This window comes from Anthonomus grandis, chromosome 13 (assembly GCF_022605725.1).
Source record: "Anthonomus grandis grandis chromosome 13, icAntGran1.3, whole genome shotgun sequence".
Taxonomy (NCBI): domain Eukaryota; kingdom Metazoa; phylum Arthropoda; class Insecta; order Coleoptera; family Curculionidae; genus Anthonomus; species Anthonomus grandis.
Window position 1 is genome coordinate 8,663,966 of NC_065558.1, and position 20,346 is coordinate 8,684,311.

Sequence of the window (20,346 nt, forward strand, 5' to 3'; positions counted from 1 at the left end):
ACCCCTCTGAAATTTTTGTTTCTTGTCCAATTTTCAAAAACTTTTTTTTGTTGGTTAGATGGTCAAAAATGGCACTTATGAGCCAAGTTCGACATTTAGAGAAAGCAGGTCATGCTATATTATCAGGTCAATAGTATGATAATATGATCGATTGTTGTTTATTGAAGGATATTTCCAACCTTTGTGTTCTCAAGACGCATGCCAATTAGCCAAAAATTTTAAAAATATTCGTATTTAATTAAGAATGTTATTGCGCCTTTTAAAAATTTGACTCCAATTTATTTCAACACCCTGAATCCTATCATAACCAAATTTGGTACACTTATGTTTTAAGGGGTCCTGAACAATAATCCAGTACCATTTTTCAAAAATAAATATCGCTAATACTACTTCTCGATTTTTCGCACTTCAAACTTGAATACAGTAGACCATGACCTGCTTTCTCTAAATGTCGAACTTGGCTCATAAGTGCCATTTTTGACCATCTATCTAACAAAAAAAAGTTTTTGAAAATTGGTCAAGAAACAAAAATTTTTGAGGGGTGGCTAACCCTTAAGTGGGACACACTGTATTTGGATTTATGGTATACCTTATTGGCTAACTATTTATTCCTGTTTTTTAAAACCAAGTACATAATGATATATTTATTTAAAGGAATTATATTTTGAATTTTATTTATTTCATATTGTTCATTCAGTATAGTAACTTAGCAACAGAGCCAATGGAGTTGCCCAAGCAACATACGATAGTTAAATAAACGGTGTTTTTTCAAATATTATTATATAATTAAATATTTTCTTTTCAGGCAATTATTTTCTGCAAAAAAAAAACGTTTTTCATTATCCCTACCCTTACACCCACGCCACATAACTTACCAATAAAAAATTGTTTAAAAAAATCCATGTTTTTCAAAATAATATGCATGAATAACAGCTGGTTTCGTCGTCAATATCCCATCCAATAACACAGTTTGTTTATTTAAATTTAATATAATTATATATATGTATATTTATCAATATTTAATACAAAACAGTGCTATTAGATTGAATATTATGGATGAAAACATTGATTTTTTACAAGAATTTCGTACTGGTCAAATGTTTGGGGTGGGTGGGGGGTGTATGGGTTATCTTGAAGAAAAACAATGTTCTTGCAGAAAATATATATTCATTATTTAATTTAATAACACTGTTTATTCAAATTTAATATGAGTTTATACATAAATATTTAGTATTAAAACAGCCTTATTAGATTAAATAATATGGACGAGAAACAGTGATTTTTCAGAAGAGATTTTTTTATCAAATAATTGAGTTTGAAAACTAGATATGTAAATCCCGTGTCAATTTTTTAAATGCCGATATTTTCTCCCTTTTGAAAACAGAATAGTATATGATATATGTATATTTTACAGTTTAATAAATATATCTTAACTATATGTGGTTGAAAAATATACCAAAACCAAAAATTTTCTTAAAAATTATTGAATAAATATATTTAACGATAATAATATATGATGTGTTGCTTGGGTGGTTGAGAGTAAAGGCACCAGCCTTCTTATGCAACAGATCACTGGAGAATCTCATTGTTTCATTTAATAAAATTTTCTTTGTGAGGAATTTCTAGTTGCACTAAAATTGACTACTAACCGTGAATGAAAGAGCTGACGTCACAAGTAATTTGTAAATAGTTATGATAAATTATGTGATACATTTTCCCAACTTTTACGATAATAGTAACCCCTAGATATGTTGCTTTATCTGTAATGGTAAATTTTTGTGATTATTTTAAGGGTAAGTGCCTTCAAAAAAAATTTAAAAAAAAAACTTATTCCAGGTGATCTCAAACAAACACGAAGACGTAATGGCGAAATTCGGTGCGATTTTGGCCCAAGGGATCATCGACGCTGGCGGTAGAAATGTCACCTTATCCCTCCAAAGTAGAACCGGTCATACCAACATGCTCGCCGTGGTCGGTTCCCTGGTGTTCACCCAATATTGGTACTGGTTCCCGCTTGCCCATTGTTTAGCCCTGGCTTTCACCCCAACCGCTTTGATCGCCTTAAATGCCCAACTAAAGGTAAGACATTTTTAATAAAAAAATGCTTCTGTACCTTAAAATGGACACATTCTTAGTTTTAAGTAAATCTGGATTAAATGCATAATAGTAATGACAAATCGAATCAGCTGCGGATGCAGCTAACTAAACGGCGGTTAACCGTTCTTGCTAATAAATTAGTGAAATCATATTGTGTTATGCGACCACTTTGCTGTTGCTGTCACGTGCATTAGGGGGAAGGAGAGGGTGGTAGTGACCCACCCGTTGATTTTCCTGTCGGTTTGCCCTTATTTGGTTTATTATGCAAGGGTGAATATTTGAATGGGGACGTTATTTATAATTAATGTGCTGTTTGAGGTTTTGAGAAAAAAAAATATGTTAGAAAAAATTCCTTTAATTTCGCTTATTTTTATTCTATTTTTAAATTTTTTAATTAACAGTACACTCACTGGTCATGGCTTTTTTTTAAACCATATATTGATTAGCAACTAATTAATTTTTTTTAATTATTCGTTTATTTTTTTCTCTCGATTTTAAATGTTGATTTTTCTCCAAAGGTATGTAAATAATTTTTTTGTTAAGTTATTTGCCATTTTGAAATTTTAATTAAAAAAAGACAGCTTTTTTTTATGAAGAGGTGATTTTTTCACCAAGATGTACATAACTTAAAACATAAGAAAGTATTATTTTTTAAAATTTGTGTACAAATTGCTTAATTAAAATGGTTAGACACCTGTTTCAGCGTTTTTTGAAAAATGTCTAGGAAGTTAAGAAAAAAAATTTTTTTGGTGAGCCGCAAAAGCTTCTCCGACAAAAAATAGGTCCTAAAGGCAGAAAGGTCCTCTTCAACTTTCGTGGATCCAATACCATAGGTCTCGTGGAACCGGATGTACAGCTTTCGTAGCGAGACCAGATCGGTCGGCAGTCCCTCAGCAGCAAGCATTAGTTTAATGCTCCTTTTGGTTTGTCCATCAAAACATGTACTCGTCGGTTGATCATGTAGATGTGCCAGGTAAAGTCTGAGAGATTTAAGGAGTAAAGGATCTCTCAGTCTAGCCAACAAGTAACGATCATTTTCCATGTCAGATTTACGAGAGAGCCGTACTATTGGTGGGATCATTGGGTCGAGATGGAGCCCACCACTATCGTTATTGGCTTTCTCCACAATCTTGATGTTGACGGCTTCACCGTTTAAGGACTTACCAGCAGCTATGGCTTCCCTATCTGAGTTGATCTTAAGCAGCTTTTTTTGCTTTGAAATGTTATCGAAGGCTGCTCGGGCAACAATGGACATTGGAGTTGGCAGTAAGGCTATATGCTGGGATGGATGTGCTTTATGGCCATCTATTACAGTACCAGCAGGCCACAGGTCTGTCTCTTTAAGGAGATCCTTGTTTTGCACACCGACTTTAAAACTAGAGGGTAAACTGTATCCATCCTTAAGCATAGGAAAACATCAAATAAAGTCGTTGGTGCCAAGTTTAATCTTAATGTAATGTGCAAGCTGACTCAGGCAGGAATGTTTTCTACAACAGTGTAATGCCATTCATCACTGGGTATTTGTTTTGAAGAAGTTTTCTGAGTTTTTGATGATGTAGACATTTCAGGAGTTTTATCAGTCTGGGTCGAAATCGTTTTTTTGATTTTAGGTGCAGCATAATTAATAACAGATTTTTCAATTCTTTCCAATTTGTCGGCCATTTGATTTACGCTTTTTCGTAGGTCCCCGATTTCCCTTATTAATTCCTCCTTTGAAGGGTCCCGAATCAGTATGTTTACAGGCTCCTCATGATTACCCATTAGAAGCGAGGAAATATTAAATATGTCCTGTTTCATGTCCCGAATGGAGTAGAATAATGACTCTTGCCCACTCTCAGATCTGTTGCCTGAGAGCAGATTGTGAATGTCATCCACTTTTTGGTAAAGCTCTTTCCATTTGGAGTCGTGATCGGTTAGAATTTCATAAACTTCATTTACCACGTGAAAAAGGTCATTATTTTTTTTATGTCCCAAACGCTTCCAAAACTTCCAACGGAAGTTGCGAATTTTGCAGTTGGGTGACTTTTTCATGAAGGTATTTCATATTCGGGGAATCGCATAAAGAGCAGAAAAACCTTACGTTGTTGTATTTTTGGTTGTATAAGGCCTTGGTTGTTGTTTTGTCCAGGCCCGTACATGATATACAAAAACTTCGTGGGCACTCTCCACTACAGCGAACTTTTTATTTTTCTTTTTCCAAGATGTTCTTCTAGCAGGAATCGCACTTATACTCGGCCATCATAAAATAATAAAATCAATGACAATTCAAACAAAAAACAGTCTGGTGGACAGGAACTGTTTGTAAAATAGGAAACAGGAACTATTTATTTTGGAAAAATACACGCGCGGCGCGAACTAGACGATGTAGAAAGTTCAAGTTCAAGTTTACTAACTGCTGTGAGAAGTCAATGATTTTTTTCAAACGGATAATTATTTTAAAACAAGATGTACATAACTCAAAAATTGAGAAAGTTGCACGTTTGAAAATTTGTGTTCAGATTGCTTAATTCAAACGATTAGACACCTATTTCAGCGTTTTTTAAAAAATATTCAGAAAGTTGAGAAAAAAGTGCTGAAGTGGTGATTTTTTTTTATAAGAGCCTTACCAAGATGTACATAACTCAAAAATTGAGAAAGTTGCACGTTTGAAAATTTATGTTCAGATTGCTTAATTCAAATGATTAGATACCTATTTCAGGGTTTTTTGAAAAATGTCCAGAAAGTTAAGAAAATTGTTTTTTTTTTTATGAAAATGTGATTTTTTTATAAGACCGTTACCAAGATGTACAAAGCTCAGAAATTGAGAACGTTACACTATTGAAAATTTGTGTACAAATTGCTTGATTAAAATAATTAGAGACCCATTTCAAATTTTTCCGAAACCTTATTAATTAACCACATTAAATAAAGTAATTTTTTTTAAAATAAACTTGAATTACTATTTTGAAAAATAAAGCGCAGGAAATGCCATATTGGACGTTTTTCTGCAAAATGCGTAAATCTTCAATTTAAAAATGTTGAATTATATGAATAACAATTAGTTTACCATTTTAATTATTTATGAATTTCTCTTTAGCAGCGAATTTCAAATTAAAAATAAATACACAGTTATATCAAAATGGTGTTTATTTATCTGTTGATCATACAAGTATTTAACATATTACAAGCCCAAAAAGGGCTTATCTTAACCAACTTAAATATATTATTATAATCATTATAATAATAATATTAATCTAAAAAACTAAACGGTTATGTATATAAATCAAAGCAATTTGAATATAAAAGTTCTTAATGCTAGATAAGTGCTACATTATCCTCGTAAACTTTCAAAGACAATATTTTGCTTCAAACTATTTTTTACTGTACACCAGTACTAAGTTATAACTTTTTGTATTCTACATAATAGAGTTCTGAGTACAATTTTTTTCCTAAATGGAATAAAAAATAATTCGCTTGATCTGATATTAATTTTTATAACAAGTAATTATTTGGACGCATTTCAATGGATCAATATAAATTACATACCTTTAAATTTAGCAAGAATAAATGTATTAAAACACTTCGCATTAGAATTCACAGAGGACATAGATGATTCTGTTGCTATTAGATCAATATGAATGTAAAACATTAATTTAGAGTCTAATGTAATTCCCAAATCGCGTACGTGGTTCAGTTTAGGTAAAGAAATATCATTAATTTTATATTCAACATTTATTTTTTGAAAAGAAAATAATTTGGCATTTTTTAATAATAAGAAAGAGACTAGACTATTTTAAGGTAATCTGATATGTTAAATATCGTAAGTAAATTTTTAGATCATCGGTATATAATAGAAATTTAGAGTAACGTAAGCAAGATTTGATATTATCAATGTATACTCGATACGTAGACTCAAAAGAGTTTAGGTCCTTATATGCCTATTTCTTTCCTACCTTTCTTAACTCAGTTGTTTCATGCATGTTATCAATGCCCCATCCTTGTTTCAGATGCCCAAACTCGAACTAAAATCCAACGCCAAACCGAGTCTCTATGCCTATCCCGCTCCGATGGAAGAGAAAAAACGAGAGGAACGTGAAAAAGTCCAAACGGCCGTACTTAGTATCGCCGCACGTTTGCGCAGACGCGATCACGACAAACGTCACCGCGACGAGAAAATGGACGTGGACGACGAGAAAGACGAGAAGAAAACCGCCGATAAAGGAGACGATAAAAAAGCGGGCACCTCATCGTCCACCGACGACAAATCCAAAGAAAAGGACAAGAAAGACGAGAAAGAGAAGGAGGAAAAGAAGAAGGAACCGGAACCGACCTTCGAGATCTTACAGAACCCCGCTAGGATCCTGAGACAGCAGTTGAAAGTGGTTTCTTTGAACGATAACAGTCAGTATGTGCCGATGAAGGACGTCGGGATCGGAGGGATTATTATGGTTAGGAATCTTAAACCCGGGGAGGAGGAGCTGGTTGAGCCGGTTCAAGGTAAGATGTTTCAAACAAGTAGAACTTATTGAAAGAATTCGTCCATTATCCCAAAGAGACCTACGTTAGTAGAGAAGAAATTAACTCTTTGTGAAATGGTAAAAATTTACACAAACAAAAAAAAATTATTCTTATTTATAGCAAAAAAATAAAAACTAATTCAAGGTAAAATATCTAAAATAAAATATAACATTGAGAAATCAATCAAATTTTTTACTTTTTTCTTTAAAAAACCCATGGTAGATATTTTGACCCACCATACCACTGCCTAAAGTTATTTTGTATGGTAGAATTGAAGGCAAGACTTGCTCTTTCCCAAACATAGGGGAACTTGACACACGCTGCAGGTCCAGTTTGTGCGTATTTTAAATTCTTTAGAACTACAGACTGCACTTCTTCGTCTACTGGTTCGTACTGGATGATGTGTACTATGTTACCAATTTGTCAGCAACTAGATGTTCTATAATATTTAAACGAAATTCTTTCATGTTCATTTTAGGCCCTTCAGATAACTCGTAAAGCACGTAAGCATTAACAACAGCAGCATCAATAAAGAAAAACATGATTCTATGCAACCATTTTTTGCTTTTTCGGCGAAGCCGTAAACTGCCCTCATTTGGTCAAATTTATCTACAGAGTTCATATGTTTATTGTAATCAGTCAGCGCTATTCGGCAAGGTATGTTTTCTATACTGCCGTCTTTCGCTTTCCTTTTGACCTCAGTTTTGTCATCTGGGTTGTAATAATTTGAAAGAAGGTGAACTGTGCTTTTATCGCGCCGTTTAAATTCTGAAAGTCCTGTAGAACTCACGTACCAGTCACAGTCACCTCTGTGCATTGCTTTATCTTCCAGAAATTGGGCAATATTTTTTCTGGTATGTCTAACAGTACCACAGGCATATAACTTTTCTTGATACAGTTGATTCATTAGGGCTACATTTGTAAAAAAGTTATCAAAGAAAATTTTATGATACCTGTGTTTTAAATTTTGTGTCATCTGAAGCACTACTTTGGTACCCAAACATTTTTCTGCAACAGGACCGGTTTTGCCACAATATATTTCAAAATCCCAGTAATATTCAGTGCTGTCAGCTATTATCCACACTTTATAGCCTCTCTTTACTGGCTTTGTATTGTTTGATCGTAGATCGGCCTTTAAACTTTATCATAGACTAGATGTAGATTACGGAGGAGCCAACCAAAGCGATGGACAGTTATTATTAGTCTACTAATATAGGGTTCATGTAAAATTGGATCTGTACTCCAGTAATCCCGATATGACGGCAGCTTTTTGATACCCATTAGTAAGTTTATACCAATAAATGTACGCATTTCTACACTATCGGTTGGCTTATAACTTTTGCCAGAATTGTGAAAAGTTTGCTCTGCGTAGAGGTTTGTTTGCAACACCATGTTCGACAATTTTGTCTAAATTCAGAAGTTTCAAAATATTATATGGTGTCATCCTATCTACTTCTATCTGGTGGAACCGTTTTATTATTCTTACTCTACTGTATTTTGAATAATGTTTTTAATTCGCTCAGTGGAATAAGGTCTTCGGGGTCCCATTCATCCGGTTCAAAATTAACAAAAAACCATCTTCTTTCATAGGAATTATAAAACACCCTGTAACAGGAAGACGATTTACTTTTCAAGATTCCTGCATATGAAGTTTTTGTCTTATTTTTAGACACACTGTATATCTTTTAAGGAACATGTGAGTGTCTGCTTAAAAAAAGCATGTTTTACCAAAACTAAAATTAATTTATGCACACCGTCATTCACTGACTTCGAAGACTAAAGCCTTGTTGTATAAATTTGTAATACGATCAAATTTTAATTTTGCGGATTTGGTCTATGATCCTTTTTTGGATGTCGTTGATATAAACCGTATTAAAAAAATGCGAACATCTTGCTTACGTCTTATACAGTGTGTGTCAATACCAACTTGCTTAGTTTAAACATAACACCCTGTATGTTAATTAATTTTTAGATTCCTCAGATGATTTTAGACATATTTTGTATACAATGTCCTAAATCTATCATTGACTGTTTCGGAAATATTAAGTAAAATTCAAAAAATAACATTTAGAAAAGAAAATTATTTATTTTTCAAGATTGTCTACAACTCACTTAATACTTCTTGCCCATTTAGGTCTTGGTAATGATAAAGCAAGCAAAAACTATTTCAGCATTCCTTTTTATTGATATGAGAATAAAAAAAAACTAAAAATTGTTGTTTACTTTGATTTAAAATGCCAGACTTAATGTTGACTCATGTTGCATGACAGAAGTAGTCGTCAGTACTATAGTCGTTTGAATTTCATTAACAACAAGCCAGAAAAATGGTTTATTTAACAGAAATGCACAAACTAATAATTCTACAGATGATTGGCTACGGAATTAGCTCGTTTATTTCACGAAAAATTTCCAAATTTCCCGCTTTTAACCCAAGGGACAATTAGTAAAATAGAAAAGCAATTCCGCGAGCTGGGCCATGTTAGGCAGGTAAAAAGAGCAGCTGCCGATGCTATAAGTGAGGATACCAAATTGGCTGTGATGCTTGAGTTTGAGGAATACCCCCATACATCTACTCGGAAAGCAGCCCCAGTACTCGATATTAGCTTTTCATCAGTTATTAGAATATTAAAAAAAACAAAATGCACCCCTATAAAATTATACCCACCCAGGAGCTCACGGAAGACTGTATTTTTGTGAACAAATGATAGTAATGTTAGACAGCAATGTAATCTAATTAGAACATGTTATGTTTTCTGATGAGTGCACCTTTACTCTTCATGGTCATGCCAATTGTCAAAATTGCCGCTATTGATCCAGGGAAAATCCTCGCTGGACGAGAGAAGACAATACTCAATACCCTGAAAAGGTTAACGTGTGGGCAGGAATTATTAAACATCAGATCATAGGTCTCTTTTTTATTGAGGGTAATTTGAATGGCGATAATTATTTAGAATTGCTTCAAAATAATGTAGTGCCAACGTTGGCCAACTTGTATCCTGATCCAGGAAACCCACAAGTGCCAGCGAATATAATATGGGTTCAACAAGATGGAGCACCACCCCACTACCAAATTAATGTCCGGCAGTACCTCAACCAAATATTTCCAGATCGGTGGATAGGGAGGCGAGGGTCGATGGAATGGCCAGCACGGTCTCCCGATCTGACGCCATTAGACTTTTTCTTATATATGTGATATGTGAAAACTATTGTATACAAAACTAAACCCACTGACTTAGCTGACTTACGAAGCCGAATAACCCTGGCAATTAGATCGATCACACCTGAGATGTTCAGTAACGTAACGAAGAAATTTCTATTTACGGGTAGGGTGTTGCCAAGTGATGTTCGTGGCGAGCATTTTGAACATCTCCTACATTGACATTATTGTTTAGATTTGTATTATGTATAAGTTTTTGAATATGTTTTAACAATTTTCGGCAAATAAATAATTTTCTTTTCTAAATGTTATTTTTTGAATTTTACTTCATATTTCCGAAACAGTCAAAGATAGGTATAGGACATTGTATACAAAATATGTCTGAAATGATCTGAGGATTCTAATCAATTAACATACAGGGTGTTATGTTTAAACTAAGCAAGTTGGTATTGGCCATCGTTATCTGATACTCTGTATAAAAAGTTTTTATGAAAAAAATGCGCAACTATAAAAACCAATGGACGTGTTCGAGCGTTTTTTCCAACACGCTCCCATCTATTTATTAGCTAATTTATTCCATTTGGCTGACACACTGTATATGGATTACGACGAAGACAACCTGTCTCTTATAAGCTAAAAGAATTGGGGTTAAAAGACGCCTTTTGCACTCTTTGTGTTTATTTTATAAAATAATAAAATTTAAAAGTCCGCCCTACTTGTATGATAAGATTTGATTTTGAACAGATGTTGATAATCTAAATATTCGACGACAATCCATTTTAACAGTGGCAACTTTTTAAGAAGTCCTTTTCATTTCAGAAGTCCAATACATGATTTTACTGTCTGCCTGGTGTTTTGAAAACTTTGAAAACAAAACCTTCTCTCTGGTCCCTGAGAAATGGTTTAGATTTATGATTATTTTTTTCTTTTATAATTTTTTTTAGTCCTTACTGTGTATTAATTTATGTTAATAGTATTTAGTGCTTAAAATTTTATAGTCCTAATTTCCGTAAAATATTATTAAGTTTTCTATAGCTTTTTCTTATCCCAATATTTGATCAGCAGTGCCAATGTTATTTATAGAATCTTGTCAATTCAAGGCTTCAACAGCCCTTTCTTTGTATAAAGAATGGAAGCTAAAATTGCCTTTTATTTCATGGAATTTTGTTTTTTTTTGTATACAGTGTATTATTATTATTTTTATATAAAAATATGTTTTGAGACCAAGACTTGGAGTTTTTAGTTTTTTTTTTAAGTATAACTTTCCATTTTTAAGCCACTAGTTTTCCTCACCTTGCAAGAATATGCCCAGTGAAATTAGAAGGCAATTTTTTGATTTCTTTCAAGGTGCTAAATTCTTAATTCGAGTTTTCTATGAATCGAAGGTCGACATTTAAAACAATTTTTCTTTTACAGCTTGTGGACCAAAAGGTGAAGATGAAAAGGAGCCGGAGCCCCCAGAGCCTTTCGAGTGGCTCGAGGATTAAATTACAGGCACAGGATACGTCTCAGTATATATCATCAATATCAATATAATCGCTGTCTGTGTTTTTTTAATTTAAACACAATTTTCAATAGGGACTTAGAGTTTAATTTTTGAATGTTACGTGCTTAATATAACCTATTGATGCATCAGCTTTTGATTTTTTTTTCTGTTTCCTTAAATGATGACCAAAGGAAGGTAAGTAGAAATAGTGAACTTCAAATTCAAAATTCGCTTAATTGTTATAAACCTAAAAGTTGTAAAAAAGAGAAAATAGTGGAAATATTTATAAAAAAATAAGGAAAAATTATAAAAATTTATAAAATATACGTATCAAAACTAGTCAGTGAATAACAATAATAAAAATAACATATAAAACAAAAGGATATGACTAAAAATGGCGCAAAATTCATCCAATGAGTAAAAAGCTTCACTTTGTAAAAATGTCTTTAATTTTTTCTTAAATTTAACTTGACATTCAGTATTCCTCAAATTAAGAGGTAAATAATTAAAAAGCTTCCTTCCGCCGTATACAAACGAGGCCCTTACTCTTTCAGTTCTTGGAATAGGAAGAGGCATAGAAAATGGGTTACGAAGATTGTACTCAAATGGAGAATTAAGCTCATGTTTGTATTTCTTATGAACAATACAAACTGCTTCCATTATAATTAAGGCGGGCAAGAATGAATGGAATGCGTCAGGAAAAGATCCCGACAAGAAGTGCGAAAAGGGACACGGCACATATAGCGAATTGCCTTCTTCTGCATAACATATAAAGAATTAAACAGATACTTGGAACAAACTCCCCAGAAGACAATTCCATACTTAAGATGGGATTCAATGAGCGCATGGTAAGCATTTTTGGCTGCAACAAAGTTTAGGGAATTAGCAATTACTCTAATAGCATAACAGTTAGATGACAATTTTTCTTGCAAGTAAGAGATGTGGTATTCAAATTTGAAAAGTTTGTCGATCGAACACCCAAAAATTTGCTTGCGGTAAACGGCCTTTAGATCACACCTAAAGGATAGAATTTTAGTTTTAGAGATGTTAAGAGCTAACTTGTTAGCATCACACCATAGCTCAACAAGAGTCAGATCCCTGTTACCTATTAAAGTACCTATTAAATTGAGTAGGTTTCTATAAACAGCTCTATAAAATAACAGAAAGACTAAAATATATAGGAGTTCATAGTAAAATATGTAGGGGTTCGTAGAAATCTAGCAGATGTATAGTAATAAAAAGATTTTTTTCAAGTGCTCAATATAATACCAAGGACAACAAGAATATCCCAAGCAATACATCATATAATATCATCGGTAAATATAAATTTATTCAACGATTTTTTAGTGATTTTGGTTTTGGTATATTTTTGTCAATCGTATATGATCAAGGTATATTTATTAAACTCTAGAATGTACGTATATCATATACGATTCTGTTTACAAAAGGGTGAAAATTTCGGTTTTAAAAAATTGACACGGGATTTACATATCTAGTTTCTATACTTGATTACTATACGTCAAATATTTGATGAAATTCTTCTGAAAATTTATTGTTTTTCGTCCATATTGGGTAGAATTATTAAAAAACGTTTTTTTTGCATAAAATAATTGCCTGAGAAAAAAATCCTTTTCAATAAAATTATAGGTGATAGAAAAATGTATAGTTTTTTTTGTTTCTATACTTTTCTCACATAACTTTAAATTCGTTTGCTACATAAATTGGTTTACTCCATAATTCTTTGATCTGAAAGTCAAAAAGCTATTTTTCTTAGTTTGTTCAAAGTTAAAAAACTCCATTACTATTATAATCGACTTAAAATTGCATTTTTCATACGTAATTTAGCTCATTACATACAAGTATCATTCAGGTATCTACCATAAATTGGACAGGTACCACATCACACAAATGCCGAAGAAAAGTATAAAAGTAGGAGTTCGTATTAAAATAAGTAGAGACTCATAGAAACTGCCTTATACAGGCTGTTCGAAAAATAAACGAAGATATTTTAATGGGTGATTCCTTGTAAAAAAATACGAGAAAAAGTTTCAATAAACATGGGTCCGGAAATGCACAGTTTTCAAGATACAGAGTGATACATTTTTTTTAAAATATTAATTCTTTATTAATATTAATTATTTTTCTAGGAGAACTGCTACTTGAGGCGTTAAGAATCATAGTGGCCTAACCCCAAAATAAAAGAAATAAGTAAGTCAAGTGTAAAAATCGGTTCTTTTCAATGGTGGCTTTTCTAAAAATTTTAAGTTTATTATCAAAAATGTACAACCAATCTATTAATATTTTATCAAAAAGATGATTTTATGTGGGTTAGGCAACTATGTAATTTTGTAAGTGCAACTAGATTTTTGGACCTAATATTTTACATATCTAAAGAACTAATAAAAAGAGGCCAATTTTATTATATCTGGGTATATTTTCATAACATAAGTATTTTTTAATACATAAGTAGTACACAAATAAAATAATTAACTTTATTTAAGGTATCAAATCATCGTCATTTTCCCGTTCTCCCAGTTCGTCAATGGCTGTGGCAGAGATCTTTAAATTATTGTAAAAAATCATGAAAAATAGATAAAACGTATGAAAAAGTTCAATAAGATCTGCTTTTTTTTTCTATTGGACGTCTGAAAGAATAAATCAGATCCAAATTTTCAACTGGTGCACAAGGATTCCGTTTTGCCGTACACTTTCTGTGTTAAATGGGTTACACTTTGAGTTTGAAAATTGGTGTCTAGTACCATTCGAAAGTTTGATACATTGCATTTGCATCTATTCCACCTTAAAACCATCTGGAGTATTTTTTTTATTAGTAATAGCATCCTCCAGTTTCTTGGAAAAAAAAATCATTTTTTTGTCATATTTACTACTTGGAATGGCTTTTGTTTCCGTGCAGGTCTTTATGAAACTTCTTTTATTTTTCTACAATACCGAATTCCTTGATCACGGGGATAATATGAGTAGCCTGACATTAAAAACTTAAAATAATTTATGTTCTATTATTAATTTGGTGATAAACTAATTTACCTAAACAATATGTCCATAGCCTTTATCAAGTCAAATGTAATAGCGACTGTTTCATTTTCTTATATCGACGCTTCTTCTCTATCAATTTTCATTTCATTTCTCGCTAATTCCGCTTTTATGAAACTGTAGCTCTTGTTGTGCTTCCAGGTTCTTTTTTTCGTCGTCTCTACTAATTTTAAGTTTATTATTTAATTGTTAGCATTGAAAATATTTCTAAATACATGATTGCTGACAGGAAACGCTTACTATTTTTTATATAGATTGCACAATATTTGTATATTTAAATAGGGAGCCAAATATTTTCTGCCAGTCTTCGCTCTGGAATAATGGGATTTAAAAACAGGAAATTTTTCCATAAATTCCTTAACTTCTTGAACCTTTGGATCAGGCGTTTTCTTAGCATAAGGATTACTTCTTCGGTGATTTATTGGAGGAATTCTCTCTGACTTTTTAAGCAGAACTTTGGATAGTCTGCAATCCGTAATCTACAAAATCTGCTTACAAAACTCTTTGCAAACTTTCACGTAAAACTTCCATTTTCATTCGGTAATTTATAAACTCTCGTCATACTTCGCCTGCTCTGTTCATTTTCCGTGTATACCCTATTTTTTTTTTTACATCCGCTGGTCCAATTATATATGATGCTTGCAAGTCTAAATTTGCCAAATTATAAAAATGTTTAACTTTCATTTTTTCAGAGCAGTTACTAATGCATTTACAACAGGATCATGAACCACTTTTGCAGGAATATTTTGCCTCCTTACATTAATATAATAATATCCTGATGCTGTTCTAAATTTCCGAGTATTCGATTTCTAAATTTTCTTTATTCGTATCCGTTTTTTGCCAGAAATATCCGATAAAGTATCTAAAATAAATAAATGTACTTAGTATTGTGAATGAGTATTAAAAACATACAGGGCTCAAGTTAAATACACCTAAATTGTTACTTTAAGCAGAAGTGGGCATTTAAAAAATAATAATGCACTTATATGTACACTTGTAATTTACGTCATAAAATGAAGCATACTTTGACTCTGCATAGTTTAAACACTTATTTTTTGACACAAAAATACTAGTTTTAATTTCACTATAACAAGCACGTTTTAACCTAAACGCACGTAAATAAATGATAATCTTAACATAATAGCGGCCTAACCCACGATGTAAAATATTGAAGTAGAACTTGTGGCGACATCCCCACATACAAGCTGTTATATCGCTTAGGCCATTTTTTTTATCGAATCTTTGGGTATTCGGGAATTATTTTCTATGTTTATCTAAATTTCGATTTTTTGTGGATTAGGCCACTCTAATTCTTGACGCCTCACTTGTTAATGTCAAACCTCCATGCAAAAAGAATTTTTTGTTTTTTAAGGCACCTCTGATTTTTTTACCAGAAATTAATAAACCAATTTTGTCCAGTTGGATGCAATAAAATAGTATTTATTTTATTTGTAGGAAACGAAGTGAGATACGAAAAAAATACAAAAGCCAAAAAAGCTGTATTTTTAAATGTCTAATCAAACAACAAATATTAAGGTTGAAAAAAGGCAGCAGCGTACATTTTTTGCCAATAATATTTGCTAAGATGTCCCCCGAGACGCCACTGGGCCTTATAATTTTAATCTAATTAGGGCTAAATTAGCCTCTTAATACAACAAGTAATACTGTAAAATTTCAAAAGATTCGAGTTAATATTTTTTTAATATTAATAAAAAAATAATATTTAAAAAAAAATTTATCAACCTGTATCTTGAAAACTGTGCATTTCCGGACCCATGTTTACTGAAACTTTTTCTCATATTTTTTTTATAAGGAATCACTAATTGAAATATCGCCATCTATTTTTCAAACACCCTGTATAATAACAAGGAAAACTTAAATGTAGTAAACATTATAAAGGGTAAAGAGAAAAAAAATATATATATAAAACCATATCACAAGTATACTAAAATCTCATTCTTATTATTTGTTCAACTTTAATTAAAAATTATAACGGAATGAAAGGATACCAAGTAACATGGATATGGCAAAAGATAGGTTACAAATAACCCCTTTAGAGTCACTTTGAAATAAAATTCTTAATCAAGGAATTATTAATTTCAGTTAAGTGCTAAGCTGGTAGGATTTTCAAGTGGTAATAACAAGGATGGTTCTATGTGGAATTATGGTTTGGACTTTATATGAAGGAAGATTCTCAGATCTCTAGTATATCTTTTGGCATCTAAAATTTCTTGTACAACTGCCTGTAATAATTTTCCCTTCCATGCAATGTGTTTCAAACGAACCCTTCTGGAAGGCTTAATTACCCTTTTTTTATAACAGGAACGAACACCGTATTACCATTAAATTCGAAATGGAAAAAAATACCAGAAACTGAGACTGTATCAGCATTGACCCTTTTTTGGGGCTCATATAATTAATCTTTTTTTTTGTATGCTTTAAATCCGCCCCGACTTTTCGGCGAATCATTAATTAGTCGGTTAATCTACGCGTGGGTGTAGTACAGCGTTTAATTTCCAAAACGGGTTTTTGCGTAAATTGTTTAATTTTAGGTTTAAAAAAAAACTCGACTAATTATCTAAAATTGCAACAAATCGCCCTTCGGATTCGCTCGGGTCTAAGCAATCCCTCACTTTAACCGACGGATAAATTAATATGAGAGGGTTTACGGTGAACTTGCCGGCTCGCAACATAATTCTTGGACACTTTAAATTCACCGTGAGTTATACCTTGAGCCTCGAAATCGCCATTTTGTGGCGAGCTGAAGCATTTCGAAATAAATTAGGCAATAAGTCGGATGATTGCGAACCGGACACGCTTGGAATAAATTGAAGTTTGGTAAAGGAGGTGGAGGAATGGGATTTTTTCCTTTGATAATAAATTACCTCTTTGGGAGTGGAATGTTTTGGGGTGAGTAGGTACGAAACGTGACTATTTGGTTGAGTTGTTACTGCCTAATATTTCTAAAAAATAATCAAATCTGCAAATTCCAATCTGTATTATTCAAAATTAATACAGTAGAATCTATAGAATTCGCCAAGGTTTAAAGAATTTGAAATAACACAGATTATATAGCTAATTCTACACTATTACTAAACCTATACTCTATTTACTTTTTGGTGAGAGCACAGTGCCCCATTATTTATGCAGAAGTAGGATAAATATAGGATGAGTCTTCCATTTTTCTACATGTAACAAAATGATAAACCAGGCTGTTTTTACCAATTTTAAGTGGACAAGTCCTGTATGGTCTCAAATACAATAGGTCGTAAAATTCGGAACAATGGTTTCGACTTAATTTTTATGACGGGTTGCCAGTGTCGTGCCGATTATGGATATTGATTTTAATTTTTAAGTTAAATAATTATCTGTTATGAAAAATTTATAAATAATGTTGGATTTTATCTATTATCTATTAGATAAAGATTTTTAAAAAAAGTATGGTTGGTAGGTATAACCTATATTTATTAAATTAACAAAGAAAAACACTTATAACATTAATTTAACTTATTTATTATTAACAAGAAATGTTTCATTTCTTAAAAGCGGAAAAGCCTCATTATAAAACTATTGCAAATAAAATGAAATATAAAAATTTGATTAATACCGCAATTTGATTGTTTTTTAAATGTTTAAAAAATTGTTGTAAAATTTCACTTTTTTAATACCAACCAATAAAAAATGCAACTCTTCAAACATATCTTGTCATTTATAAGAAAGGTACATAAATATAAGGATCTTTTAATTTATTAACCATATTTACATACATTACAATAAAACTATTTACGAAATATACAAAAAAAATCAATTTATAAATCACACATTTCATCGCTTTCATCCGAATCAGACATTCTCACTGTTATAACTAAGGGTTCGACAGTTTCTTCTAGCAGATTATCGAGGGTCCACATCTTTTCTTCTACTTTTATAGCATGATTCACAGCATTGCTCCAGTTTTCCTGGGTAACGTTATCCACTGCTGCTTTCAGAATTTCTCTCACATCTTTCAATTTAAAGGTTTTATTATTTGTAGCCACAAATCCTTTTACTTGAGCCCAAATTAACTCTATAGGATTTAATTCACAATGGTAAGGTGGCAAACGAAGTACAGTTATATTGTGTTGTTTTGCCATTTCGTCAATAACGTGTCTTTTATATTTTGATTTATTTTCTTTAACTATTGTCAGAAGCTCTGCTTTTACCGCGTCATCTCCAAAAGGTATTTCTTTTTCGGTAAGTCAGTTTTTTATTTTCCCTTTTCGCCAGCAGGATGATGGTAATTTTTCTATTAATCTTGAATGGTAGCTGGCATTGTCCATAACAATAATTGAATTTTCGGGAATTGACTTGATCATTTCAGAAAAATAATCTTCAAAAACATCAGCGTTTATTTCTTCGTGGTAATCCTTAGTTGACTTCGATTCGAATTCAAACAGACCGCCATTTAAAAATCCTTTATAGCTCCCAATATGTGTAATTATTAATCTGTGGCCCTTACCAGAAGGAGACTTCAAGCCAGTCGATAAACCTTCTAAAAAAGCCTGACGGGATCTTCCAACATTTTTATCCTGCCAGCACTTGCTCACAGTGTATCCTTCGTTAAGCCAGGTTTCATCCAAATAATAAATGTTTCTTCCTTCCTTTCGATACTCCTTATTTTGCCTTAAATACTTTCTTCTCCAACAGAGTATTTCTTCTTTATCTATTAAAATAGACTTTCTATTTTGCTTTTGCCAAGAAAAATGTAATTCCTGTAAAATTTTCCATAATGTTTTTTGTCCCATTTCTGGTACATTTTCGTCTTCTTTTATAAGTGTCAAAATTTTGTCGATAGTTAGGATTTCATTCTTAAAATAAAATGAATGTACTGTCCTCCTGATGATATGCTTTGCTGTCTCATCAACTGCTATCGGCTTCCTACCGGCAGTTTTCTTTACACTCTTCTTAGGCAAGTTCTCACGGTTTTTAAATTGTTGCTTTACTTATGCCTGTCATATTGGCACATGTAGAAACTAGATTTCTAACAGTACTTAGAGGCATTTGATGCACAAGTGCATCATGTACGTTTAGTACTACATTCCTTGCTTTAAAATCTAAAACACCTTTACACACTACGGGGCTAAACTTTGACATTCTTACAACAAATGCGCAACAATACTGAAAAATAAATTAAGTTTTTAGGATATATCTACATTATATACCATAAAATAGGTGTCATTAGGTACTTAAGTAATTCAAAGAATTTATGGCTAAAATCGGCCTATTTCTTGCACTATTAAATAAACCCAACAAATGAAAACATTCAGGTCTTAATGTACTTGAAAAGTGGGACACCAATGGTTTACGACCGTTTCATGGCTATCGACCCTTTCGTGTGCTCCTACGGATTAAGAAATGGACATAACTACGAACACCCTGTATATGACAGAAGGAAACAATTTAAGTCAAAGTAGTTCTCCATTCTTCTAGATTCCCAATTAAGTCCAATATTGACATTGAATTAACATTTCTAGTATCAAGATGAAATTAAATGTAAAGTAATGATTTTTAGATTTTTTTTATTAAAAAAAATATTGCATGCAAACTGCGCATGATAAAGCAGCCATATTTAGCACGTATACTAGGTAGCCTAAGGCGGTCTTAAAAATAAACTAAAAAGAATGGCATTCTATTTTAAAAAAATGCTGCTTATATCGTTCTACTTTTTTAAAGCACCCTGTATACTTATATTTTCCAGAGATGCGCTATCAGGTCCCAAAAATTTTTTAACCTAATTTTTTAGGCTTTATGGAAGACCGACGCACTGTTGCAGGACCCTGTATATGAATTAGCAATAAAATCGCAAATTAAATAATTTTTGTTTTTAAATCGTCTATTTTACAAAACAAAATATAAAAATCTTTCTAATAAAGCAAAACATCGTTCCTAATTTTAAATTTCTCAAGTACTGTGCATTTTATATAAAAAACTATAATAACGATTCTTTTAAAGTAAACCGTAATCATGTTCTATTTTTTGCAAAATTTGTACTGGGGCCTAAATGATGGCTTACGCCCAG

At 32.1% G+C, this 20,346-nt stretch overlaps 2 protein-coding genes across 2 annotated transcripts in view; one reads left to right on the forward strand and one right to left on the reverse strand.

Annotated features, from left to right (window-relative positions):
• LOC126743935 (26S proteasome non-ATPase regulatory subunit 1) overlaps positions 1-11,386 on the forward strand; it is a 232,747-nt gene extending 221,361 nt beyond the window's left edge. The window contains exons 12-14 of the mRNA XM_050451217.1: positions 1,837-2,079; positions 6,084-6,573; positions 11,168-11,386. Of these exons, the coding sequence (XP_050307174.1) occupies positions 1,837-2,079; positions 6,084-6,573; positions 11,168-11,238 (804 nt within the window). The 3' untranslated portion in view covers positions 11,239-11,386. The remainder of the gene's footprint in view (positions 1-1,836; positions 2,080-6,083; positions 6,574-11,167) is intronic.
• Positions 1-20,346, reverse strand: part of LOC126743945 (5-hydroxytryptamine receptor 2A) — a 114,771-nt gene that overhangs the window by 64,407 nt on the left and 30,018 nt on the right. The window lies entirely within an intron of this gene.